General features: G+C 45.3%; 1 protein-coding gene across 5 annotated transcripts in view; it reads left to right on the top strand.

Moving 5' to 3' along the window:
• LOC309361311 (integrator complex subunit 6-like) overlaps nt 1-27,695 on the top strand; it is a 112,111-nt gene that overhangs the window by 37,501 nt on the left and 46,915 nt on the right. For 4 of the 5 annotated variants that reach the window (XR_014164414.1, XM_081896200.1, XM_081896201.1 and 1 more), the window contains 8 exons: nt 137-226; nt 878-1,061; nt 3,910-4,038; nt 4,864-5,027; nt 8,776-8,928; nt 13,567-13,699; nt 15,587-15,681; nt 17,563-17,673. Coding sequence is in view for 3 of the 5 variants with exons in the window: in XM_081896200.1 (XP_081752326.1) it covers nt 137-226; nt 878-1,061; nt 3,910-4,038; nt 4,864-5,027; nt 8,776-8,928; nt 13,567-13,699; nt 15,587-15,681; nt 17,563-17,673 (1,059 nt within the window). In the remaining 2 variants the exon portion in view is untranslated. Of the gene's footprint in view, nt 1-136; nt 227-877; nt 1,062-3,909; nt 4,039-4,863; nt 5,028-8,775; nt 8,929-13,566; nt 13,700-15,586; nt 15,682-17,562; nt 17,674-27,695 lie in introns of those variants that run through there. The other variant, XR_014164415.1, reaches the window with a different exon arrangement.

Raw genomic sequence — 27,695 nt, 5'->3', positions numbered from 1 at the left:
ATGGTGAAGTGATATATTTTCTACCAAGCGTTAGAGCAGACCTTGCGGCTTTTAAAAAAATAATGTGTTTACATGGTGAGTGTTGTGACGCTCTAATGATTCAGTGTTTAAAATGTTAACATTTCCTCCTTTGTAGGGAAGGAACCCTTTCTATTTAGAACCATCAGTTTTAATTACAATCACAGATGGAAGCAAATTGACAAATACTACAGGTGTGCAGGAGGAGGTAAGAGATGCTCCTAAGCTTTAAACTGTAATATGGCTGCATGGAATGTGTTCTCCTCTTGGGAGTTTAAAAAAGTACTCCTGTCCTGATATTCCTATGGTGTTAAAGGTGTTTCATAACAATTTTGTGCAGAATTATTGGTTATATTTCTTTCCTGCTCTTGCTGTGTTGCTAAGAGAGAGATTAGACTGAGAGAAGGAAGGAAACCTGTCTTACATACAGATTCAAATTTGTTGGTCCATCTAGTTCAGGATTCTCTGCCATGACTAGCTGCAGCTCTTCAGGGTTTCAAACAGGGCCTTTACCAGCCTTACCTGGAAATGCTGGGGACTGAACTTGGGACCTTATTCATGCTAAGCAAGTGCTCTACCATGCTTAATCACAGCCCAGAGATAACTGTGAACTTCATAGCTGACTAGAAATCATTCCTATGAACAGCTGGAATATAGACAAAATTAGATGAAGAAAATAAATCTCCATCTGGGCTGTATTCTTATTTTTCACTGTTTAAAAACACACAGAGGGCTGAATGTCATTGATCTTCCTTGAGATTTTAGCAGAAAATGGAACTAGCTACATGTTCCTTTTCAGTTAGAATCAAATGGGCTTCTTCTTCTAGCAAAGCCCTTAGATGGATGTCTGTCTTTTTAGCTTCATCTTCCTTTGACTTCTCCCCTGCCTGGAAGTGAGTTAACCAAAGAACCATTTCGCTGGGATCAGAGGCTGTTTGCCCTTGTGCTGCGCTTGCCTGGAGCGTCTTCAGTGGAACAGGAACAGCTAGGAAGTGTCCCTACATATGAGTCTGCTATTACACAGATGTGTGAAGTCACAGGAGGTAGTTGCTGCTTTTTTCTCCCTATTCTTGGTTTGCAAATCCATCTACTTTGAAATAATGGTGTTGGTGCATTCACATGTATTATATGGCTCAAATTCTCATTCATGTCTATATGTTGTGTGTGTGTATGCCTGCATACAGGGGGGTATACAATTCCCTCTTTCATTTATCATTACTGACTAGCTTGGAAATCTGGTAGAGCACCTTCAGAGTAAAAGCTGGAAAGTGAGGTGGGGGAAACTGCCAGATGGAATAATGGAGGTGGGCCCAGAGTTCCTTGGTGTGCTTCAAATAATGGTATTTCTGTTTTGCAAAGTCTGTCTGCTCCTCAGGGTGGCAAAAAAATAGCTATCCTGTTCTATTCTTACCAAGGCACTGAATACTGTGTGTGCATGCTTTTTCTAAGTTAAAAATCATGTAAGTTTGAAATTCAGGTCCTAATCACATAAAGCTTCATTTCTTTATTAACTTTGAATTCCTCCCTATTACTTCAATGTAGTGCCCAAGTTAAAAGTCGCTTAGTGGTATACTAAATGCACTAGTGGAATCACTTGCACAAGAGAAGGCCCAGGAAACCAGTGCAGTTCTTGTGGCTGGTTACACAACAGATTGCTGTAGGGCTGATACTTCCTGTTGCACATCTGGTTGCACAGCAACTGTTATTCTCACCCTTATGCTTGTGCAGCAGCCCTTGCACTGGTGTTCAGAGAACATTGAGTCTGGGACACAGTTTTGCTCCGAGACACAATTAGAGCAAAACCACTGCATGATCTTAGTCTGCTCAGTGGCTGTTCTTAACCTCACAAAGGGGTAGAACCAAATTCATCAGCCCCTGTGTGAAGCTAAATATTCTCAGCTTTAGTCAAACCAGGCATTTGTGCCCTAGGGAAGACTTAATGGGAGGTGGATGGTCTTCTTTGGCAATCACTCGTAGCCAAGTAAGATTGTCTTCCATGACAACAGTGTGTCCATAGGTGACTGTGGAGGCCAATTCTGGATCTGCACATCCTTCCACAGTGGGGACATAGGTTTCTGGGCAGGAGTTGACCATAGTAAGGATTTGCCAAACGTGCCTTCCTCTTAGCTCGTTTCTCGCTTTCGTCCTGAATTTGTGCTTCTTCAAAGTCCATGACGCCTTTGGTAAAGGCTGTTCTCCAACTGGAGTGATCACAGATCAGTGTTTCCCAGTTGCTAGTGTTTATACTACATTTTAAAGATTTGCCTTGAGAGCGTCTTTAAACCTCTTTTGTTGTCCACCGGCATTATGCTTTCCATTCTTAAGTTTGGAATAGAGTAGTTGCTTTCCAAGAAGATAATCGGGCATCGGAACAACATGACCAGTCCAACAAAGTTGATGTTGAAGAATCAATGTTTTGACACTGGTGAACTTTGCTTCTTCCAGCACACTGGCATTAGTTTGCCTGTCTTATCAAGAGATACGTAAAAAAATTCAGAGACACCACTGATGGAATCTTTTGAGAAGTTGGAAATGGCGTTTATAAGTGGTCCATGTTTCACAAGCGTACTGTAAAGTTGGTAGTATAATAGCAGAAGTTGGTAGTATAATAGGGAAAGAATAAAATAAATATAGTGTGTGTGTGTGTGTTCTCTTTAGAGAGAAAGAGGAGGAAAGAAAAAAGAGGGAGGGAGGGAGGGAGGGAGGGAGGGAGGGAGGGAGGGAGGGAGGGAGGGAGGGAGGGAGGGAGGAAGGAAGGAAGGAAGGAAGGAAGGAAGGAAGGAAGGAAGGGTGGAAGGAAGGAAGGAAGGAAGGAAGGAAGGAAGGAAGGAAGGAAGGAAGGAAGGAAGGAAGGAAGGAAGGAAGGAAGGAAGGAACACCCCCCAGCAAACAAACAAACAGACACACAAAAAAGGGAATTAGATTTTTTATTTATTCTCTTTTTTCTTATTTAATTTTTTTAAAAATGAGAAAAGGAAGAAAAATGAAAAATAAAGAAATAAAATAAAAAAGAACAGAAAGTCAGGGGTGGAGTGGCAATCCCAGGAAGTGGCCTGTGCTGGTTCAGGGCTCTCTTCTGGGCACCGTCATTTTAATTCTTAACAATTAGAAAAATGGGGGGGGGGGACCTATTAGTAAGAAATATTTTTAAAATAAAGTAAGGGGAATTAAGATTAAAAATAAAAATACAAAAATAATAGATGGCTTTAGCGGCGGTGCCCCCCCCCCACAAAAAGAAAAGGGGGGCAGAGGTGTTTTCCCAGCCTGGGGGGGGGCGTGCTATGCAGGTTTTTCTCCTGGGGTGTCCTCCATTGCGTGGCCTCCCTCTGGGCCCTAGTCTGCTCTTGGCGCGCTAGCCACCTGGGAGGTAGGCTCGGGTCAGGCCTGGGCTTGTCCGCGCGGCCTCCCTGGCCCTCCCGGTGCTCTTCTACCTCTCCTTCGGTGTCGGCAGCAGCAGTAAGCTGGGGAGGTCGGGGCTCCTTTTTTTCTTTCTTTTTGTGTCGGCTCCGGAGGCCTCCAGGAGTTAAGCTGGGCCGTTGGCCAGGTGGGTTCTGTCATCATGGCCAAGGTTGCTGGGGGAGGGGGGCTTGGCGGCTCCCTCTGCTGATGCACTGGACCCTACCGACTCCTCTTCGGCAGCGGGCCTGGGGACCAGCTAGCCAGTGCAATTGGTGCTAGCTGCGTTCAGGTGTGTCATGGCGCCCACCATTTTGCCTCCATTGGGTCTTTCCTGAGTGTTTTAAAAGTATTTCTATGTGCACAACACATTAGGTTTAACATCAGTGCAGTTCTTCGGTTCACTGTACTTTTGGTTCTTGCTATTCTGCTTTTTACCTGAAGTTGCCAAATCTTGCCTTCAGAACCTTCTTATTTCTCTGCTTTATGTTATAGGACGCTCATATTGTGTTCGGACGCAAAGAATGTTGAATCAGTGTTTAGAATCTCTAGCTCAGAAAGTTCAGAGTGGTGTTGTCATCAACTTTGAGAAATCAGGACCAGACCCACCACAAATTGGGGAAGGTACAGTAAATTGTTTATGGTCATAGTAAACTATTATGTTAACAACTGTACAACTGTATTTAAGGTTTAAAAAGTACTGTATGGCATTGCTAAATCAGTGTAGATTATGTGCATAATATTATATTCTAGCTTTGCCTCTGACAATTAGATTGATTGGATACTGCCCTTCACTTATTTGAACAATTAAACTGGTTCGTTTATTACTCCATAAATTATTCTCCTGGTGGACACTGAAAAACCTGTAACAATGTCTTCAAGTGTTTTCTTTCTTAGACACAAAACCACTAAACTATCTTTTTCCTGAACACTTTTTTATTGTGAAACTTTTTAATCTTCACTGTCCCAAAATACTAGTCAAAACTTTGGTGGTCATTTGCGCAGTTTAGAGAAAATATATCTAAGTAGAAATTGTAAAGCTAACGCTGGGAACCTAATGTAAAAGGTAAAGGTACCCCTGACCATTAGGTCCAGTTGCGGACGACTCTGGGGTTGCGGCGTTCATCTCGCTTTATTGGCCGAGGAAGCTTCCGGGTCATGTGGCCAGCATGACTAAGCCGCTTCTGGTGAACCAGAGCAGTGCATGGAAACACCATTTACTTTCCCGCCGGAGTGGTACCTATTTATCTACTTGCACTTTGACGTGCTTTCGAACTGCTAGGTTGGCGGGAGCAGGGACCGAGCAACAAGAGCTTACCCCGTCGCGGGGATTCGAACCGCCGACCTTCTGATCGGCAAGTCCTAGGCTCTGTGGTTTAACCCACAGCGCCACCCGCGTCCTAATGTACAATGTTACTTAATGTTCTGTTCTTCTTCTTTGGAACTTAGATGGAGTTGTTGATGTCACAAGACCCATCACTTCTTTTGCTTCTCAGCCATGGCACAGCTGTCATAAACTCATCTATGTGAGGCCTAATCCTAAAACGGGAGTTCCTGTTGGCCATTGGCCAATTCCAGAATCCTTTTGGCCTGATCAAAATTCACCAACACTGGTATGAAATAGAGCTTTAGAATTTCTGTGCAGATCCTAGTGATACAAAAGTGAGCTTAGGTAATATGATGAAAAGTTTGTTGTAACTGGGGAGCAGTTCAAATCACAGTGCATCTCAGGGATCACTGGGTTGGCTCTAAGCGAGGACCGCCCTGCTGAGAGCCTGAGGGCCCTGTTCCTGTCTCACTCCATCTGGCCTAGGGCAGGGCCTGACAGGCTCTTAAGAACTATTGTTGTTATTTTCATATCCTTTTATATTCTTTTTTTAGTGTTTTAACTGTTTTTAACTGAGTTGTAAGGGCATTTTGTGGGATGTGCCTGGGAGGAGAGGAGCAGGAAAGAGGCAGGGATAGGCCCAATTTCAGTGGTTCTGGGTAGGAGGAGGTATGGCATGGGAGATGGGGCAGGCCGGGTAAGGGGCACGCGGCCCAAGCTGTTAGTGACTGCCGTGTGCCAGCCCCTCCTCCAACCTGGGGAACTGGTTGTCATTTCAGCTAGCACTTGGGTCTGCAACTGCTGTTGTTGAATGCCAGGTCGGCTCAGAATAAAATCTCCCTCATCCATGACCTGATTATGGGTGAGGAGGCTTATCTGGCATGTATCACTGAAACCTGGGTGGGTGAACAGGGTGGAGTTGGTATTACCCAGCTGTGCCCACCTGGGTACTCAGTGCAGCAGAATTGAAGGTTGGGGAGGGAAAATTGCTGTGGTCTGTAGAGATTTTCTATCTCCAGGTTCTCTGTCCAGTTTGGGTGGGGATCTAGAGTGTGTGTTCTTGGCATTGGGCAATCGGGACAGATTAGAGCTTCTGCTGGTTTACTGCCCACCTCGCTGCCCAGCAGTCTCCCTGCCTGAGCTAACAGAGTTGGTCTCGGAGGCAGTGTTGAGGACTCCCAGACTGCTGGTTCAGGGAGACTTCAACATCCATGCCGAGGCAGCTGGCTCCGGGGTGGCTCAGGACTTCATGGCCGCCATGACAACCATGGGGCTGTCCCAACATGTCACCAACCCAATGCACATGGCAGGCCACACTCTGGACCTTGTTTTCTAAATGGGGCAGGAAGAAAGTGATTTGAAGGCGGGAGACATTGACATCAGTCCCTTGTCATGGTCAGATCACTTCCAGTTGAGATTTTGGGTGTCAGCACCTTTTCCCCTCCGCAGATGCAGGGGATCTACAGGGGTACCTTGGGATGCGAACGGGATCCGTTCCGGAGCCCCATTCGCATCCTGAACGGAATGCAAGAGGCGACAGCGCAACTGCGCATGCACAGGTCACGTTTCGCCGCTTCCGCACATGCGCTCAAAATGACGTCACACGCTCCGTTACTTCCGGGTTGCCACGGAGCGCATCCCGAACACTTTCAACCTGAAGCACATTCAACCCGAGGTATGACTATATTAGGAAGGTCCTCTCTTGGAGGCTGATTGATCCAGTAGGATCCCAAACCCCTCTGCTGGGTTTTCTGGCTGACATGACTGGTGCTCCTGTCAAAGCCCTGGCCGACCTTGGGAAAACACTCGAATGGCTTGGGCCATTGACATGAGCGCCCCTGAGTGCACTCTCCCACCTTGTGGAGCCCAATTGGCCCCTTGTTATACTCCAGAGCATAGGGCAAGGAAACAAGCTGGGAGACGGCTTGAACACAAGAGGAGGAAGGATCTGAATGAATGCAACCAAACACTGGTAAGGGCTCATTATTTCTGGGTTGTACGGGGCCTTTTAAAGACTGGCCCAAAGGAGGTGGTAGAATCAATCGTAGCTCTCTGTGACTTGTTTGCATGGCATTTTGAGGATAAAATTGCTTGCATACACCAAGACCTTGACTCTGTTGTTATAACAGATGAATCTCATGAGGTGTCCAGAGTACAGTCTAGTCCTGGTGTATTGCATGAGTTTCAGTTGGTAAGGCTCAAGGATGTGGATAAGGTGCTTGGATTGGTCAGGGCGACTACTTGCGCTCTAGACCCTTGCCTCACTTGGCTGATAAAAACCAGCAGGGAGGGATTGGCTGGTTGGACCAGGGAGGTGAACGATGCCTCTTTATGAGAGGGGGTGGTCCCTGCTTGTTTGAAGGAGGCAGTGGTAAAACCATTCCTTAAGAAACCTTCCCTGGATTCAGAAAACCTAACTAACTACCGGCCAGTTGCTGATTTCCCTTTCCTGGGCAAGGTTCTGGAGTGAGTGGTCGCGGACCAGATCCAGGCACTTTTGGAAGAAACTGATTTTCTGGATCCATTTCAGTCGGGGGTTAGGTTTTGGGACAGAAACTGCTTTGGTCGTCCTGTATGGTGTCCTCTGTCGAGTGAGAGACAAGGGAAACATGTCCCTGTTAATTGTTCTCAACCTCTTAGCAGATTTCAATACCATCGACCATGGTATCCTCCTGGAGCGACTCTCCGAACTAGGGTTGGGTGGCACCGCTTTGCGATGGTTTCAGTACTACATGAAACCGCTGGGTGGGGTTATCCAGAGGTTCGGAGTACATTGTCAGCAGTATGCTGATGACACTCCGCTCTATTTCTCCTTTACATTTGCAGGTGAGGCAGTGGAAGTGCTGGACCAGTGTCCTGCCTTGGTAATGGACTGGATAAGAGCCAACAAACTGAAGCTCAATCCAGATAAGACTGAGGCACTCTTAGTGGGTGGTTCCCTAGACCAGATGGCTGGGAGGTCACCTGCTCTTGATGGGGTTACACTTCCTCTGAAGGAGCAGGTTCGTAGCCTGGGGGTACTCCTGAATCCTCTGCAGTTGTTGAGGCTTAGGTGGCCTCAGTGGCCCGGAGTGCCTTCCATCAGCTTCGGCTGGTGGCCCAGCTACGCCCCTGTCTGGACAGGAATAGCCTAACTACTGTTGTCTATGCTCCGGTAACCTCAAGGTTAGATTACTACAATGCGTCATACCTACAGCTGCCTCAGAAGACAGTTAGGAAACTTCAGCTAGTGTAGAATTCAGTAGGCAGGTTGCTCACTGGAGCAAGATAGTTTGAGCATATTATACCAATCCTGGTCTGACTGCACTGGCTACCAATTAGTTTCCTGGCCCAATTGAAAGTGCTGGTTTCGACCTATAAAGCCTTAAACGCCTCAGGACCACCTCTTTCCATATGAACCTACCCGGACCCTGAGATCATCTTCTGAGGCCCTCCTTCATGTGCTGCCTCCTCAAGAGGTCTGGAGGGTGGCAACAAGAGAATGTGGCCTTCTCTACAGTGGCTCCCCATCTGTGGAATGCTCTCCCCAGGGAAGTTCGCCTGGCGCCTTCATTATACATCTTTAGGAGCCAGGCAAAAACGTTCCTTTTTAACCAGGCCTTAGGTTGATCCAATTTACATCCTATGCCCTTTTTAATAATTTTTTTTTGGGGGGGGCTATTGGGTTGTTGTTGTTTTTTGTATTTTGTGGTTTTATATATTGATTTTATTCTGTGAACTGCCCTGAGACCCCCAGATGTAAGGCAGTATAAATTCAAATAATCATCATTCCCCCCCCCCGCAACCTCTGTCTCCTGCTATGGGGATCATTATCACAATAATACAAAAGGCATGTGGACATTTCAAACATTTAGAAATAGCGCTAGATAACTAGTGTGTTACCCTATTTTTCTTTGCAACTGTTGAGGCTTATGAAAAACGTTATAATTTAACCTTCTTGAATAGCAGATAAAGTACCTCTGGGGATAATGTTTAGCAAACTTGTGGCTTTCCTTCTCCTCTAATTGGCTCTGATTCCCTTTCTTCCTTCTAAGCCTCCCCGCACAGCCCATCCAGTGGTGAGGTTCTCCTGCATGGATTGTGAGCCTATGGTAATCGATAAGCTTCCATTTGACAAGTATGAGCTTGAACCATCACCCTTAACGCAGTACATCTTGGAGCGGAAATTACCTCATTCCTGCTGGCAGGTATTTGCTATATACTCAAAGCTAATGCTGGGCAAACTTGCAGGACAGATCAGTGAAGCGGGTGTTGGATATTAGTGAGTATATTTTCCAACTCACAAAGGTGTACACATTTCCACATGCTTTGCAGACAATCACCGATGCAATACAAGCCCACAGCCCAGGCAGTAAGGTTTATTGCCAGTTTACAACTTAATGGTTCTGCACATAATTAACCCATAAATCAGTCATTAGCATGCTGCTAGGATGGTCCGCTGCTTAAGAAGAGCAGAGAAAGAAAGGAACAAAGCTCAGTTCTTTCTCTCAGTCTCTTATCCAGGCCTAAAAAACATTGCACATGAACATTAACTCATGTTTCTTACCTAGAAGCCACCTGCTTCTAGTTTCCAGAACACAGTGCTGATAAGGATTGACTCCTAGTTTCAGTTTCGCATATACCAACAGGGGGGAAAGTAGAGAGAATGCTGAGCTTGGAGATGGCAGAAGCAAGCTAAAATTTTCTCAGCCTTGCCTGCAGAAGACCCAAGATTTGAACCTTGGCGTATCCAGGCAAATTTAGCAGAGCTACAAAATAACTTTCTCTTCCCGAGACAGTTTTCAGTCCCAGCCATAAGGTAGCAGCTGCACATGTTTATACGCCATGACTGAAATTGCAGAGTTGTTAAATAACCTGCAGTACTTCAGTGGTGATGTGTACTGTCAGGGAACTGCCATTGGAACAGGGGCGGGAAACAGAGGGGCAGTTGTGTTACAGGGAGCCTCCGAAAATCTTGCGAAGCAGTTCCTCTTCCACTGATGAGGAAAGCCCCACCTCCAGTGGGGAAGAGGTAAAAGCACCAGAGGATTCTGGTGGGAGCCTCAGCACCACTTCTGGCAAAGCCGGCCAGGAGGGAAGCACGACCCCTCCGTCGCCCACCCTGCGCAGAAGTCTAAAGCGCAGAGAGGGAAGGAAAAGGCTGGGAGTAACAAGACTTTTATGTTGGCAGAGGTCCAGGAAGCAACCACTCCCGGATTCTACTAGCGATTGAGGCAGACATGAACTTTGGGGTTCTGCACTGCAAATAGTTTTGCACCAAAATAAAACCTGTAAAAGACAGGTCAGAGTCCTGCCTGGTTACTCGTGAGCAACCACCCTTGCCATCTGACATGTACCAAACTTCTTCGATGCAACTTCAGGGAAGTTGCACCATTTTAGAGATGCTCTTATTTATAATACCTGTGTGATATGTTAACAATAAATAATTTAGTACCAAAACAAGTTTCATATTATTTAAGCCTAACCTTATTTTAATCCCTTATGAATACACAGTGGAAGTGAGGAACAGGTTTAAGGATTTAGATTTGCTGGACAGAGTGCCTGAAGAACTATGAACTATGAAGAACTCGTAACATTATACAGGAGGCAGCAACTAAAACCATCCCAATGAAAAGGAAATGCAAGAAAGCAAAGTGGCTATCCAACGAGGCCTTACAAATAGCGGGGGAGAGAAGGCAAGCAAAATGCGAGGGAGATAGTGAAAGATACAGGAAATTGAATGCCAATTTCCAAAAAATAGCAAGGAGAGACAAGAAGGCCTTCTTAAACGAGCAATGCAAAGAAATAGAGGAAAACAACAGAATGGGAAGAACCAGAGATCTGTTCAAAAAAATTGGAGATATGAAAGGAACATTTCGTACAAAGATTGCCATAATAAAAGACAAAAGTGGAAAGGACCTAACAGAAGCAGAAGACATCAAGAAGAGGTGGCAAGAATACACAGAGGAATTATACCAGAAAGATATGGATGTCTCGTACACACCAGGTAGTGTGTTTGCTGACCTTGAGCCAGACATCTTGGAGAGTGAAGTCAAATGGGCCTTAGAAAGCACTGCAAATAATACGGCCAGTGGAAGTGATGGTATTCCAGCTGAACTATTTAAAATTTTAAAAGATGATGCTGTTAAGGTGCTACACTCAATATGCCAGCAAGTTTGGAAAACTCAGCAGTGGCCAGAGGATTGGAGAAGATCAGTCTACATCCCAATCCCAAAGAAGGGCAGTGCCAAAGAATGCTCCAACTACCACACAATTGCACTCATTTCACACACTAGCAAAGTTATGCTTAAAATTCTACAAGGAAGGCTCAAGCAGTATGTGGACCGAGAACTCCCAGAAGTGCAAGCTGGATTTAGAAGAGGCAGAGGAACCAGAGACCAAATTGCAAACATGCGCTGGATTATGGAGAAAGCTAGAGAGTTCCAGAAAGACATCTACTTCTGCTTCATTGACTATGCAAAAGCCTTTGACTGTGTCGACCACAGCAAACTATGGCAAGTTCTTAAAGAAATGGGAGTGCCTGATCACCTCATCTGTCTCCTGAGAAATCTCTATGTGGGACAAGAAGCTACAGTTAGAACTGGATATGGAACAACTGATTGGTTCAAAATTGGGAAAGGAGTACGACAAGGCTGTATATTGTCTCCCTGCTTATTTAACTTATATGAGGAATTCATCATGCGAAAGGCTGGGCTGGATGAATCCCTAGCCGGAATTAAGATTGCCGGAAGAAATATCAACAACCTCAGATATGCAGATGACACAACCTTGATGGCAGAAAGCTAGGAGGAATTAAAGAACCTTTTAATAAGGGTGAAAGAGGAGAGCGCAAAATATGGTCTGAAGCTCAACATCAAAAAAACGAAGATCATGGCCACTGGTCCCATCACCTCCTGGCAAATAGAAGGAGAAGAAATGGAGGCAGTGAGAGATTTTACTTTCTTGGGCTCCATGATCACTGCAGATGGTGATAGCAGCCACGAAATTAAAAGACGCCTACTTCTTGGGAGAAAAGCAATGACAAACCTAGACAGCATCTTCAAAAGTAGAGACTTCACCTTGCCAGCAAAGGTCCATATAGTAAAAGCTATGGTTTTCCCAGTAGTGATGTATGGAAGTGAGAGCTGGACCATAAAGAAGGCTGATCGCCGAAGAATTGATGCTTTTGAATACTGGTGCTGGAGGAGACTCTTGAGAGTCCCATGGACTGCAAGAAGATCCAACCTCTCCATTCTTAAGGAAATCAGCCCTGAGTGCTCACTGGAAGGACAGATTCTGAAGCTGAGGCTCCAAGACTTTGGCCACCTCATGAGAAGAGAAGACTCCCTGGAAAAGACCCTGATGTTGGGAAAGATGGAGGGCGCAAGGAGAAGGGGACGACAGAGGACGAGATGGTTGGACAGTGTTCTCGAAGCTACCAGCATGAGTTTGACCAAACTGCGGGAGGCAGTGGAAGACAGGAGTGCCTGGCATGCTCTGGTCCATGGGGTCACGAAGAGTCGGACACGACTAAACAAACAAAAAACACACCAAAAAACCCCTTATTTTTGTTTAAATTGCATCCCAATACTTTAAAATCAGGGATAAAAAAGAAAGGGTGCTACGCAGTTCTTCACAAATTATTTAACAGGTTGTTTGCTATTGACATACGATTGGACTTTGTACCCATTTATAGAAGTGTCACTCAGCAGAGCTGAGTTTTGGTGGTCACTGTTTTTCCTTTGATTCTAGCCATGTATTTATCTTCAGTGAAGTGGTGATACAGCTTTAATTTATTTCTGTCCCACCTTTGAATCCAGAAAGATCTCCAAAGCCCTATAACTTCTTTAAAAAATCCAAATACAATTAAATTGGGGCTGCTTCTACATCCTCTCAACACCTGGGATTGTTCTGGATTGTAGTGTACCCTCTCCCTCCCTAACTCTCCAGTTCTTATCAAGAAACTATGGCTGTTTGATTTGAACTTCATCCCATTGCCTTTGTCCCAAATTCTGGCAGTTGGGTGATCTGTCGTCTTCCATCTAGAACAACATGCAGGGATGGGGTAGCCATGTGATTCAGGCAGTTAAAATTTTCTGATTTTAAAATTGTATATCCCAACATCTAGACAAGAAGCAGGGCCTCAAGGAGCCTCAGTCCATACAATGTTAAAGGGAGCCAATACCACTCAAAACTGCAACAATTACTTAATATATCTACTCCAGCATCAGGGAAGACTAAAAGGACCTGCCTAAGCACTTAAATTTTGAATGAGAAGAAGCCTTGATGCAGTCTCTAGTACAGAGGTCGGGATCATTTGGCCCTCTAGCTGTTCAGCGGCAGCTGAAGGGCCAAAGGTTCCCCATGCTGGCTCTGGTATTCCATTCACTGGGATTGGGATTTTACAAAAGTTCAGTCAGATAATCACATCTTCTTTCTGTAAGCTTGAATCAGAATGTCATGCAGGCCAGCTGCCTTTTCATGATATGTTAACTGGTGGTACTGTGTCAAGATATCAGCTGTACATAAAGCATTAAGGATAATTTTATTATAAATGGAATGATTTTAGGATACTTGGATTAACTCTGATTAGAAAGCTCTCATGAAACTGCTGTTTCTGTATCTTGTAGTACGCTGAATGGGCCAAACACTAGTAAACTGACCAGGACTTCTCCCCTGTGCTTTCAAGACAAGGAGGCGAATAATTGGGCAATGTCTATCTCTCAAAAACATACACCACTTTTTTTTGTAAAAATATTCCCGCTGGAGTTCAAAAATGTGGTTTATCTGAAACCCAGTAGCCCCTTGTGTATAATAAACCTTGTCTCTTCCGTTGTCTTTTCTAGGTATTTGTGAGCAGCAGTGGGAAGTACAGTGAACTGAGCCATCCATTTGGGTATTTGAAGGCCAGCACCACTCTAACATGTGTCAATCTCTTTGTGATGCCTTACAACTACCCTGTCCTCCTCCCTCTGCTAGGTGAGTGATGGAGAGCCATTTGCAGCGCAACCAACTAGAAAAGGAAATATCTGTCTTGTCTTGTCTGCTGTTTACTTGCCAGCCATTTTCTTAAATGGGTTGGGAGACTGGAGAGTCTAGAGCAGGCTTTCTCAACCATGGGTCCCCAGCTGTTGTTGGACTGCAACTCCCATCATCCCTGACCACTGGTACTGCTAGCTAGGGATGATGGGAGTTGCAATCCAACAACAGCTAGGGACCCAAGGTTGAGAAAGATTGTTACAAACTGCTTCATTGGGAGGAGAGGATTTTTACGCATACCCTCTTTTCTCTGCAGTAGAAGAGGAAAGTCACCTGCTTCCAGTGCATTTTTGATGCTCCTCACCTAGGCTAGATCTACACTGACCTGTTTAACATTATTAGAGCGATATTAGATATATTGTTTTAAAACATCACAGGGCAGACCTGTAAGCGTTTCTTACCTCCAGCAAAATGCTATTTCCCTTCTGCTCTGCAATGCCCTCTGGTGTCACATTATAATAATGCATTATGAACGTTAAAAGTAGAACACCATGTGGCCATATGGTTATTAAAACTATTCCTTAACATTAAAAACCATGATTGTAGATCCTCCATTCTTTTCCCTCTTTCAGGATGTGGCATGTTTCAGAGAGAGAAACACCCCTCCCACTGTATATAACTGTCATGATTCACTCTGTCACTGAAGAAGAAAAATCATAAATAAACTGTCTCATCCGGGTCTGAGTGTTACATATAATCGAGTTGAAGAACTATCAGCCACAGTAACAAATGTACTGTGTGGACAATACAGAGAAAATGGTGTGTGCCCACCCAAGCTGTTTCCCTGTTGTTGTTATTTATACCCCACCCATCTTATTTGGTTGCCCCAGCCACTCTGGGTGGCTCCCAACAAAAAAGTAAAACACAATGCAGCATCAGACACTAAAAGCTTCCCTGAACAGTGCTCCCTTCAGATGTCTTTTAAAAGTCACATAATTGCTTATCTGTTTGACATCTGATGGGAGGGCGTTCCACAGGGCGGGTGCCACGACTGAGAAGGCCCTCTGCCTGGTTCCCTGTAACCTCACTTCTTGCAGTGAAGGAACCGCCAGAAGGCCCTCAGAGCTGGAGCAAGGCCCTCAGGGCAGAGCAATGGGGGTGGAGACGCTCCTTCAGGTATACTGGGCCGAGGCTGTTTAGGGCTTTCAAGGCCAGGACCAACACTTTGAATTGTGTTTGGAAATGTACTGGGAGCCAATGTAGATCCTTTAGGACCAGTGTTATAGGCTCCCAGGGGCCACTCCCAGTCACCAGTCTAGTTTTGGGTCCAGCTTCTATTGGGAATAGTTTGACTGTTGAATAGCTTCTCAAATATCATTTTATTGTTCTTTTTATTTATTACATTACATGGTTCTCCTCCCCATTTCATCCTCACAGCAACCCTGTGAGGTAGGTTAGGCTAAGAGATGGTGACTGGCACAAGGTCACCCAGTGAGCTTCATAGCTGAGGGGGAATTCAAACCCTGCTCTCCCAGATCCTAATCCAGCCCTCTAGCCGTTACACCACACTGGCTCTCAGTATTTAGTGCCATAACTTAAACACACACAGTATCTAAGATTAGCAGAATCCAAGGTGTTTAGGACTTCAGAAGTCTTTAGACTAAGCAGTGCTGGTTCTCTTCATTAAAAGTTGTGATTGTTACTCTGCTAAGATCTAGCCTGACTTGGGGTGTGTAAAAGTTGAATATACAACATAAGGAGGAGAGATCTCTGTCCTTGGGAGTATTAGTACTCTCTGGATCTTTAAGGGACAATCCTATGGAGCATGATGCTGGGATACTTGCACTGTTGTGTACATTTGTGACTTGTATTGTTTCTCCTTTGCAGATGATTTATTTAAGGTTCACAAACTTAAGCCAAATTTGAAGTGGCGGCAATCTTTGGATAACTACTTAAAAACCATGCCTCCCTACTACTTGATGGTATGTACCTCTCGTCAGTTTGATGGGTCTTGTGTGTTATGCTGGAAGCAAAACCGTTGAATGTTCACAAGCCATGATTCAAAAGCTTTGCAACATGGAATGACTTACTCGTCCTTCCTTAAATGCTCTCTTGCAGTTGGTGTTTAGCACAACTCCAGTACCTATTCTTTTGTTTCTCCTCTCCTGCTTGTTGGAAAGATTGCTTTATTGCTGGCCAGGCTTTGGCACAGAAACTGCTTTGGTCGCCCTGTATGATGACCTCTGTTGAGAGAGAGACAGGGAAAATGTGTCCCTGTTAATTCTCTTCAACCTTACAAAGTGATGGTTTTGACCTGTAAAACCTTAAATGGCTCAGGACCGTAATACGTCCAGGGCCACTTCTCCTTATATGAACTGTCCTGGACCCTGCAATCATCACCTGAGACCCTTCTTCATTTCCTCTACAAGAAGTCCAGAGGGTGGCAACACAAGAGTAGGCTTTTTCTGTATTTGCTCCCCGTTTGTGGAATGCACTCCTCAGGGAGGCTTCTCTGGTGCTTTCATTACATATCTTTAGGCACCAGGCAAAAACATTCCTCTTCTCCCAGGCCTTTGGCTAATGAAACAATATATCAGGGAGACAAAGGCCATCACTGCCTCCACGCGGACTCCGGACGTCCATCGACCTCCCGTAGATACAGTATCAGCAAGTAGCGAGCGACACGAGCTCCAGAAATAGATTGCCGCATTCCTGGGCTGATGCACACTCTATCAGCAGAATTCACACAGCAAAAGTTGCACAGCAGGAGAGCATATTTACAAGTTTATTCAGCGTTGGTCAGAACAAAGAAAAACATGACCGCCTGCTAACGTGTTCAGGCACCAACGAAAGCAATAGCAAACATAAACATCCTGTGAACAGGAAATGTGCAGGCTGTGACTCACAAAAGCCTGCTCCCTTTTAAGGTGGAACGGAAATATCCTAACACCAACTAAGTTTGTTCTTGGTATGAGCTTTTGTGTGCATGGACACTTCTTCAGATAATAAAATTATCCTTAATCCTTTATGTACAGCTGATATCTTGACACAGTACCACCAGTTAACATATCATGAAAAGGCAGCTGACCTGCATGACATTCTGATTCAAGTATACAAAAGGAGATGTGATTATCTGACTGAACTTTTGTAAAATCACTTTGTTTTATTGATAGGCTTTAGGTATTTGCTATACCATGCTGTGACCCACCCTGTGATTGTTCTATGATAGTCTCTCTCTCTCTCTCTCTCTCTCTCTCTCTCTCTCTCTCTCTCTCTCTCTCTCTCTTGCTCTCTCTCCCAATAACAAACTTAGTTGGCCTCTAAGGTGCTACTAGACAATTTATTATTTTTTTTTTTTATATTTCTACTGTGTCAGACCAACACGGCTACCTACCTAAATATAGAAAAAAATCTATGGCCTCTAAAGATGTGAGGCAGAGTTATTGTTTGTGTTTGTTGTTATGATACATATTTTTGTGTTTTTCTATACTGCAAACTGCCCAGTGATCCATGGATAAACCAACTTTAACAGAAAAACTGGGCTGAGGAGGAAGCTAGATGGCAGAGTGGCAGCGACATAAATCACCTGCATAGCTTGGGCAAGATGCCACAGTATGGACTTGCATCATCCCAGCAGTCAGGGTCTGTAGCATTTGTGTGAAATCAGCTGGTGGTGCCATACTGCATAGTACCATGTGGCTATGTGATCTAATGCCCCCTGTGAGCCATCCGAAACCCACCTTCCAACTCTGCCTTAGCTTTATATAGCACTTAATAGTGAGAACCTTTTTAAAAAGACCATTTTTTTTTAAAGCAAAGATCTTATATTCTTCTTATTCTTACTTATTTTGTTTTCCTTACAGCCATTAAAGAAAGCACTAAGGATGATGGGAGCTCCAAATCTGATACCAGAAAATTTAGATTGTGGACTTAGTTACAGTGTTATCGCTTACCTTAAAAAACTCAGCCAACAGGTAGTATTGACAAAACCTTTGAAATTAGAAGTGCATTGATAGTGATTTGTGTGTGTGTGTTGCTCTGGTTATATAACAACAACAACAACAACAATTTATTATTTATACCCTGCCCATCTGGCTTGGTTTCCCCAGCCACTCTGGACGGCTTCCAACAAACTATTAAAATACAGTGGTCTGTTAAACATTAAAAGCTTCCCTAAACAGGGCTGCCTTCAGATGTCTTCTAAAAGTCAGATATCTCTTTAATATCTGATGGGAGGGTGTTCCACAGCATGGGTGCCACTACCTAGAAGGCCCTCTGCCTGGTTCCCTGTAACATGGCTTCCCGCAGTGTGGAACTGCCAGAAGGTCCTCTGTGCTGGTCCTCAGTGTCCGGGCTGAACGATGGGGGTGGAGATGCTCCTTCAGGTATACTGGGCCATAGGCCGCTTAGGTCAGCACCAACACTTTGAATTGTGCTCAGAAACGTAAGTAAATCACTAAAGGAATGTCCTTTTTTCCTGTATTTTAAGATAGGTAAAGATTTGACTGTTTCCGTTTTCAGGTAAGTGGTGGTGGGGCCCTTGGAGGGAATTACACAGGTAGAGGAAGGAAACTATTTAGCTTACCTGCTCCATTGTTTGTCAGAGTTTAGTTGTTTGCTGCCAATGAGCATTGCAGTCATTTTTGCTAATGATTTGAGATAGTGGCAACTAGTGATGTTAATGCAACTAGTGATGTTAAATTCTTGAGAATATTCCTGAGAATTGAGAATTGAGAATTGAGAATATTCTCAAGAATATTCTCGATTAATGAGAATATTAGAGAATTTTCATTTAAAATAGGAGAATATTCATTTTAGTGCACTGAAAATGATATAATTGTAATGCACTGAAAATGATATAATTTTAATGCATTGAAAATGATATAATTAGTTAATATACATGTTTATATATACATGTAAACTTGTTCAGATGGCAACCAAAAGCTGTACAGATACTTTTATTCAATGGGGCAATGCAGTGAATTCACATTCTTTGATTTTTTGCACCAAACTTGAAATTGAAAATTGGCATGTTAAGGTTTGATACAAGTAAATTCAGTAATAGGCTATCTTGCGCTTCTAAAACTTAATAACTGTTCTGGTGACTTTATGCATACTTATAAAAAAAAGAAGCCGTTAACATTAAATATATTAACTTTATATGATAATATATTTCAGTATGTCAATCTCTGGTAAATGGCACCTTGTACCATTGAATAGCACTGCAAAAACCAGTTACTGACACTAAATAAAAATATAGAAACGTCAATTGTTTACATCAAGGCCACTTCACATGCTGTTACACATAATTGCATAGGCCTAGGTACTTTCAGTGTATAAAGCATTAAAGCTACTTTCTGTAAAAAAAAAAAAAATCACACTGTATGGCCAAGGGTATAGAATTGCTAAGAATAAGGTCACACCAAAATAGGAAAAGGCTATTACATATAGTTGAAATACATATGAATTCAAATGTACATCAAATTAAATGTATAGCATTTTTAAAACAAAACAAAAAATGTTTTCTGCAGCTCGCATTTCAGAACTGCCAATAGTGAATGACATAATGCCCAGTAGTGTAACTGGATTAAAAAAACCATTATTCGTTACTTACCCTGGCAAAATCACAGCTTGATTTATTTACTAGATTTTTTAAATGTGGGTTGTAAAACTGGTTCTTTCATTAGAATTTAGTTTGTGGAGAATATTCCCTGGAGTATTTTCTAGCAGAGAATATTCTCCGGACAATATTCTCACCTCACATCACTAGTGGCAACCATCAATCTTTGTGGTTGGTGGCTGAGAGCTATATGTCTGTCTGAAACCAGTTTTATAAAGGACTATCTACATTTGTAACTTCAAGGAAAAATTATTCTTTCCCCTTGGTCAAATTATCCCCCTCCCCATGATATGTAAGCAAAGCTGCCAATGCTTCTGTTCTGATTTTGCTTGAGTTGCAGGTCACGACATTAAATTGAATAATTCAAATGTGAAATGCTAGCTAAAGCTTTCTACAGTGGAGTCTGAGCAGTCCTGTAGATAAGGACTGAAGAATTAAATTGGACTCTGCTCAAACATAATTTTCCGTGGTGTTCCTTCCCCACAGTGCCATTTCCACTACTTGTGGAGTAATATAAGCTCTATCTTTTTAATAACATTTTTAAAATTAACTTTTCAAATTTTACAAATTATTTCAAGCAGCCATCAGAACAAATCTCTCATTTCCATTGACTTTTGTTAAAGGAAATTCCTGGGCTCCCCTTGGATTACTAAACAAAGAAACTAGCCAAGAATATAGGAACAAAACAGCAGCCAGTAGGCTTTATCTTTATTGCAAAAAGACTGTTGCAACAGGAGTTCATGGGAGAAGCAGAAAGAAGCCCCGAACAAAAGTATGCTCTAACTTTTATAAGTTTCCCATTTTCCCATAAACACCCTTGGTGAAACATCACACATAAGTACATCACAGATACATCATACATACATCACAGAAAGGGAGGAGTTACCTGGTGGAAACCAGTTTGTCAAGTTTGCCCCCAACCTCCCTCGCCCATCACATACACTCATCAAGTGATACAATAGGGATATTTACAGGTTCCTGGTGCTCCTGGCCAAGCAATCACACTCCTTTGTCTTGACTGGGAGTGCTATAGCCGGCACTCATGGTGCACAGAGTTTCTTTAAAGCCACAAAGACCATCTATGGGCCAATAAATCATGGCATATGCCCCCTATGCTCAGCAGACGGTATCACACTTCTAAAAGATAAAGAAGCTATTGCACTGCGCTGGAAAGAACACTACCGACATCTCCTTAACCGCAACTCCCCCGTAGCTGCTGAGGTCCTCTCACAAATTCCGCAAAAACAAGTTAGAGATGAGCTTGCAGTATCTCCAAATCTGGGAGAGTTGTGTACAGCGGTTAACCAAATGAAAAACAACAAAGCCAGTGGACCTGATGGGATACCTGCTGAAATCTTCAAAGTGGGTGGAATTGAACTTACCGTATTTTTCGCACCATAGGGCGCACCAGACGATAGGGCGCACCTAGTTTTGGGAGGCGGAAAACAAGAAAAAAATATTCTGAACCCCAGAAGCCAGAACAGCAAGAGGGATCTGGCTTCTGGGATACCATGTGGCTGTTCTGGCTTCTGGGGTAACCGCACCAAGCCTCTTCAGGGCAGCGGGATAAAGGCTCCCCCTGCCCAAAGAGGCTGCGCAGGGCTAAAGCAGAAGCCAGGACAGACGCGTCACTGAAGGGGCACTGCGCCTTCTCTCTCTCTGCCCAGCGTCCCTCCTTCACAGGAGAGGTGCTGCGCAGAGAGGGAGAAGGGGCATCGCCCTTCAGCGAACCTGGAGAAGGAACAGAAGGAGACCCTTTTCTTCCTCCTCCGGCTTCGCTGGACAAGCACGTTGCTCAAAGGGCGCTGCGCCTTCTCTCTCTCTCTGCGCATCGCCTCTCCTTCACAGGAGAGGTGCTGTGCAGAGAGGGAGAAGGGGCAGCGCCCTTCAGCGAACCTGGAGAAGGAACAGAAGGAGACCCTTCTGTTCTTCCTCCGGCTTCGCTGGACAGGCGCGTTGTTGAAGGGGCGCTGCGCCTTCTCTCTCTCTCTGCGCAGCGCCTCTCCGCAGGCTGCCGCTTCAAGCCTCGCACGCCTGGCGGGACCTCCCGTCGGGCGCGCAAGGCTTGCGGACACTCGCTGGGGCTGCAGGCTGCTGCCCGCAAGCCTTGTGAGCCCGCGGGAACTCCTGCCGGGCTTGCAAGGCTTGCGGATAGCTTCCTGAAGCCTGGAGAGTGAGAGGGGTCGGTGCGCACCGATGCCTCTCGCTCTCCAGGCTTCAGCGAAAGCCTGCATTCGCACCATAGGACGCACACACATTTCCCCTTCATTTTTGGAGGGGAAAAAGTGCGTCCTATGGAGCGAAAAATACGGTACACAACAACTTCACAAGCTCATCAAAAAAACCTGGGAAAGAGAAGCGACCTGCAGACTTTAGGGATGCCAAAATTATCAATCTCTTTAAAAAAGGTGACAGAACTGATTGTGGAAACTATTGAGGCATCTCTCTATTAGCTGCGGCTGGCAAAATTCTTGCAAGGATCTTAGCAAACCGTCTCTTAACAATATCTGAGGTGACCCTTCCTGAATCCCAAAATGGTTTTCGGCCTTCTAAGGGGACAGTGGACATGATTTTCACCACTCAACAGGTTCAGGAAAAATGCAGAGAGCAAAACCAACCCCTGTATATGGTGTTTACCGACCTGACTAAGACTTTCAACACTGTAAATCGTAATGCCCTGTGGACTGTCCTTCTGAAAATTGACTGCCCAGATAAATTTTTAAACATAATTCAGCTCCTCCATGATAATATGACAGCAACAATCGCAGATAACAATGGCTCTCAAAGTGAACCATTCACAGTGGAATCAGGTGTTAAACAGGGTTGTGTTAAAGGGAACTCCCCACTGGAGTAGAAATCATATATCAAACAGATGGAAAGCTCTTCAATCTGAGCAGGCTGAAAGCAAAGAGTAAGGTTACCATAACTTCCGTCATAGAGCTTCAGTATGCTGATGACAACGTACTGTGTGCACGCTCAGAGGATGATCTCCAAACCATCAAAAATAGCTTTGCGGAAGCTTACGAAAAGCTTGGCCTGTCGCTCAACATCCAAAAAACCAAAGTGCTGCACCAACAAGTACAAAATAACCCCTCTGCAGCGCCACAAATCCAGCTCAATGGTGTAACGTTGGAAAATGTTGATCACTTCTCCTACCTAGGCAGTTATATTTCCACAAGGGTCATCATTGATGCCAAAATCCAGCATCGCCTGAGCTCTCCGAGTGCGGCTTTCTCCCGATTGAAGTCACAAATCCAACTTAATGGTGTCACACACCCTCAGTAGCGTCAGAAATCCAACTTAATGGTGTGACCCTGGAAAGTGTTGAAATCCAGCATAGCCTGAGCTCTGTGAGTGTGGCTTTCTCCCGACTGAAGCACAGAGTGTTTGATGACCGGGACATTCTCAGGGAAACCAAAATGCTTGTTTACAAAGCTATTGTACTACCAGCCTTACTGTATGCTTGTGAAACATGGACCACTTACAAACGCCATCTCCAACTTCTCAAAAGATTCCATCAACGGTGTCTTCGAAAAATCTTACACATCCCTTGGGAAGACAGGCAAACTAATATCAGTGTACTGGAAGAAGCAAAGATCACCAGTGTTGAAGCAATGATTTTTTAACATCAACTTCGTTGGACTGGTCATGTTTTGCGGATGCCTGATGATCGTCTTCCAAAGCAACTACTCTATTCTAAACTTAAAAATGGAAAGCGTAATGCTGGTGGTCAACAAAAGAGGTTTAAAGACTGTCTCAAGGCAAAACTAAAAAAAATGTAGTATAAACACCGACAACTGGGGAACACTGGCCTGCGAGCGCTCCAGTTGGAGAACAGCCTTTACCAAAGGTGTCATGGGCTTTGAAGACACTCAAACTCAGGACGCAAGGGAGAAACGTGCTAAGAGGAAGGCACGCTTGGCAAATCCACACCGTGATCAGCTCCCGCCCGGAAACCAATGTCCCCACTGTGGAAAGACGTGTGGGTCCAGAATTGGCCTCCACAGTCACTTAGGGACTCATTGTTAAAACTGTGTATATGGAAGACAATCTTACTCGCCTACGAGGGATCGCCAAAGAAGAAGAAAGAAGCTATCTAGTCTTGAATAGTCCACTATTATCTGTTGATGACTACTCGTCTAGAACCCATCTGCCTGAATGCCAGGGATTATTTCTTGAGCAAGAGGTTCCTGCGTATGCTTCAAGGATTATGGCTGTCCCCTCTTTGGTAGTCCTTGGTTCCCTGAGTAAAATGAAGTTTGAACGGTGTTGATCCGATATAAGGTTGATTTTATACAAATATTTGTAGGTTCTGCAGTTCAGAGAAGCGAGCGCTTTAAGGAGTCCTTCCCTTGAACCCAGGAAGGAAACAATTAGAAGTTGATACAATGTAACAAAATGTGGTTTCAATTTCATGGACTTGAAATATTGTTCCAATAAAGAGATGCTGAAAGACAGCCTGCAGTACCAGTGTGTTCTGCTTCAGAGGGTGGTGTTAGCTAATGCTGATAGGTTGACTTTTGACTGGTCATTTGAATGCGGTGCTTTTTTGATACCTTGTCTACCCAGCTTCCAGATGGGCCCGATAATCTCCCCCTTCCGAAAAGCAGTTTCCAGACAGCCCTTATTTACGGGGGCCTTTTTTATATCAAATAAAGTATATATGTGTGAAATAACAATAATATAGTGGTGCTTTTGGGACGCGGGTGGCGCTGTGGGTAAAACCTCAGTGCCTAGGACTTGCCGATCGCATGGTCGGCGGTTCGAATCCCCGCGGTGGGGTGAGCTCCCGTTGTTCCGTGTGGAGAGAATCAGAACTTACAGGGTTAAGAAGTTCTGAGTGACGTCTCACATTCCTGAGGCGTGGCCAGTTTTTACAGAAGGGAGTGTTTTTTCTCTGTGTGTTCAGTGTTCTTCCGTTCTCCTGACGGTGAACAGCAAGATGTCCGCTCGTTCACCGGGTCTGATATATGTTGTTTTTCTACACGATTAAAGACTGAGAAAAGATAAGCTAGAACGCTTGTCTGCAGCCTGATTTATCACACACGCACTGCATCAGTTTCTACGCTGCGATAACTCTGCTACAAGTAGCTGACGGTAACCAGAGCTGCGCAAGGAAGTGTGCCAGGCTTCTAAAGGCTACACAAATAGCCATAAATTTCGCCATAGGTTATGGGAGGTCAGCAAAAGCTTTGAAGCTGATGCCAAGATGTGCCGGTGTGTGTGGAAGCCAGCTGAGGAAGCTGGAGCCAGCTGGAAGTCCTGCCTACGTTTAAAGGCAGAGGAACTCGCTGGGAAAGCCTGGTCTGCTGAGTCGGGTGCCGGAGAGCTGCTGCTGTTTACGTGAGTACGCTGGGCCCCGGGGGAGAGATGGCTCAGTCCCAGGAGCATGGCTTTGAGCTTAAGCTGCCATGTGAGAAGCTGAGTTGCCAAAGTTGGTTGCAGTGGAGTTTTCAAGCAGAGCTGTGGCTGGTCGGGACACAGCTGTGGGAAGTAGTTGAGCCACCACAGAAGGCAGCTAAAAAGGCTACAGAGCTAAGTGAAGCTGAGAAGCGTGTGCTTGCTTTTTTGGCAGAGAATGTGAATGCTGATCTGAGGCCAGTTGTCCTGGATGCTAAAAGGCCTGAGGCTGCTTGGCTGGCACTCCGTGAGGCTTGTGAAGCGGGAGTGGGAAGCAAGGGCCGAGATGTGGCTGCATCCGAAGGGGAGAGGCAAGATGGCGCTGGGCACATTCTTGAGAGCCGACACACAGCTGGGAGGAGCTGTAAGCCCCCACGGGGGGACGAAGGGACTGTTGCTGGCAGCTGTACGAATGCTGCAACGTGCCTGTGTGAGGAGCCAGGAGAGAGGCCAAGCATTGGGAGCCCTTTACCCACCAGAAGGAGTGCAGGAAAACGTCCTGGGAGCAGTGGGGGGGCACTGAGCGGTGAAAGCTCAGAAACGCCTCATTTTCTAAAGGCAGCCAAGAGTTGTTTTCGTCGTGAGTCGGAGCCTGGGAAGCTGCAAAGAACTAAAAGCTTCAAGGCCAGCCACCTGCGAACAGTGCAGATAAGAGCTACAGAGCTGTGTGGGAACGCGGAGAAAAGTCCGGTTTCCAAGGCAACTGAGACAGTTGCATCTATGGAAGCTGTGAAGGTCGTGGGCAAGTCTTCCTGCCGGGGGGGGGGGAGTTTGTTGCCGTGACAACCAGAGATGACAGCTGCAGAGGCCCCAAGGACGGGGGCAGCGAGACGGTTGTTGCTATGGCAATGCTGAAGGACAACTCCAGTGAGGAGAGAGTGCTGCGCTGGGTCATAGACTCTGGAGCCAGCAGGCACCTGATAACAGCGACACCTGCTGTCGAGATGTGGAACTGCAGAGCTGTTTCAGCTGGGAGGATTGAGCTCGCTGATGGGACACAAAAGCCGTTATCTAATGTGGCAAATGTTTATGTTTCTGTCTTGCAGGCGGAGTTGGAAGTCTACGTGGCACCTGGGATGAAACATTGTCTTTTATCTGTCCCTTGTCTCTTACAGGAGGGGGGTATAAGGTGTGCTTCGAAAACAATGTCTGTACAATTTTCAGAGGGGGAAAGCAACTGGTCAGTGTTGCAAAAGGGCAGAACAACCTCTTTGTTCTGGAAATGCCTCTGAAGGGTGAGGGGAATGCTGGGAAAGCACAAGCAAAGTGTGCAACCGTTCCTACTCATGTTTCATGTCCTTGTGTATGGCACAAGAGAACGTCACATGGTTCTTTAGAAGAGATCCAGATGTTGCAGGAGTGCACTAAAGGGTGCAAAATACAGGAATGTGGCAGATCCCTAAATTGTAGGGCATGCAAAAGGGCAAAGGTAAAAGGGTGCAGTTATCCCAGGGTGGAGAGGGTAACCACAAAACCTTTTGAGCTTGTGCACACAGACCTTTTTGGGCCAATGCCAAAGCCAAGTCTGGGCGGGGCCAGGTATGTGCTGACACTGCAGGATGATTTCAGCCAAGTTAGTTGGTCTTACACGCTGAAATCGAAAGAAGATGCACCACAACTGATCAAAGACTGGGTTGCAGAGATGGAACTAAGGTTCTCCACCAAGGTGCAGGGGTTTAAGAGTGACTGACGTGCAGAGTTTACTGGGTCTGCTCTGCAGGAGTTCTTTCGCCAGAAAGGGATACGTCACAAGGTGACGGGTGCTACTTCTCCTCAGGAGAGGGGAGTGGCGGAGCTAAGAAGTAAAGCTCTGGTTCAAGCAACAGAAGTTCTACTCAAAACAAAAAAAATTCCTTCCAGTAGCACCTTAAAGACCAACTAAGTTAGTTCTTGGTATGAGCTTTCGTGTGCATGCACACTTCTTCAGATACACAGACCAACACGGCTATGTTGACAGACCAACACGGTTATGGCAGACCAACACGGCTACCTATCTGTAACTAGAAGTTCTACTGTGTGACTCTGGTTTGCCTCAAAGTTTTTGGTGGGAGGCGATGAGGACGGTAATTTCCACCACATTTTGGTAAAACCCCACATTTTGTGCTCTATGGAGAGAAGCCGCAGGTGCATTTCTTCCGTGTGTTTGGGTCACCGGCCTTGGTGCCGGTGCCAAAAGCTCAACAAAAGCAAGGTGGCCCTAGGTTCCAGAAGATGATCTTCTGTGGGTATGAACCTGCGACAAAGGGGTGGAGGTTTGCATATCCAGAAGGTGATCAGACCAAGCTTCTGATCAGCAAACATGCTGAGTTCTGTGAACAGGATGGTTGGTCAAAGCACAATGCTAGTCCTGACGTTCTCTCAGAATGTCTGTCTGATTCTGAGGATGAGGGAGAGCCAGAGGCTGAACCTGTTGATGAGGACCAGATCGATGACCAGGGTCAAGAACAGGGTTGGGCATCTCCACAGGTTGTTAAAGGAGAGGCCAAGAGTGAGCCTTTGTCTCCTGTTAGCATAATGCAGAAAGCCCGAAAACGCACTAAGTCAGAGGGGGAGTCTTCTGATGTAGAGGACACACTTGCTGGCCCCAGTGGGTCAGAAGAAACACCTGAGTTTGTGCTCAGGAGATCCGCTCGAGCACCGAAGGGAGTTCCACCTGAGAGGTATCAGGCCACCAGTTTGTGGGTTGGCTTCGCACAGTGCGAACCTGAGAGTTGTGAGGAGGTTCAACAGTTGCCTGACAACGATGCCAGGAAGGGGCGAAAGGCAATGGGAAGGGGATTGAACTCTCAGAGGTCTGTACATGTATGTTCACAATTTCCCTCAGGAGCGAGGCGAGAGGGGGTGTGGAGAGAATCAGAACTTAACAGGGTTAAGAAGTTCTGAGTGACGTCTCACATTCCTGAGGCGTGGCCAGTTTTCACAGAAGGGAGTGTTTTTTCTCTGTGTGTTCAGTGTTCTTCCGTTCTCCTGACGGTG

The sequence above is a fragment of the Podarcis melisellensis genome, assembly GCF_964234715.1.
Source record: "Podarcis melisellensis genome assembly, chromosome: W".
Lineage (NCBI taxonomy): Eukaryota > Metazoa > Chordata > Lepidosauria > Squamata > Lacertidae > Podarcis > Podarcis melisellensis.
This window is presented reverse-complemented; position numbering and strand designations above follow the sequence as displayed.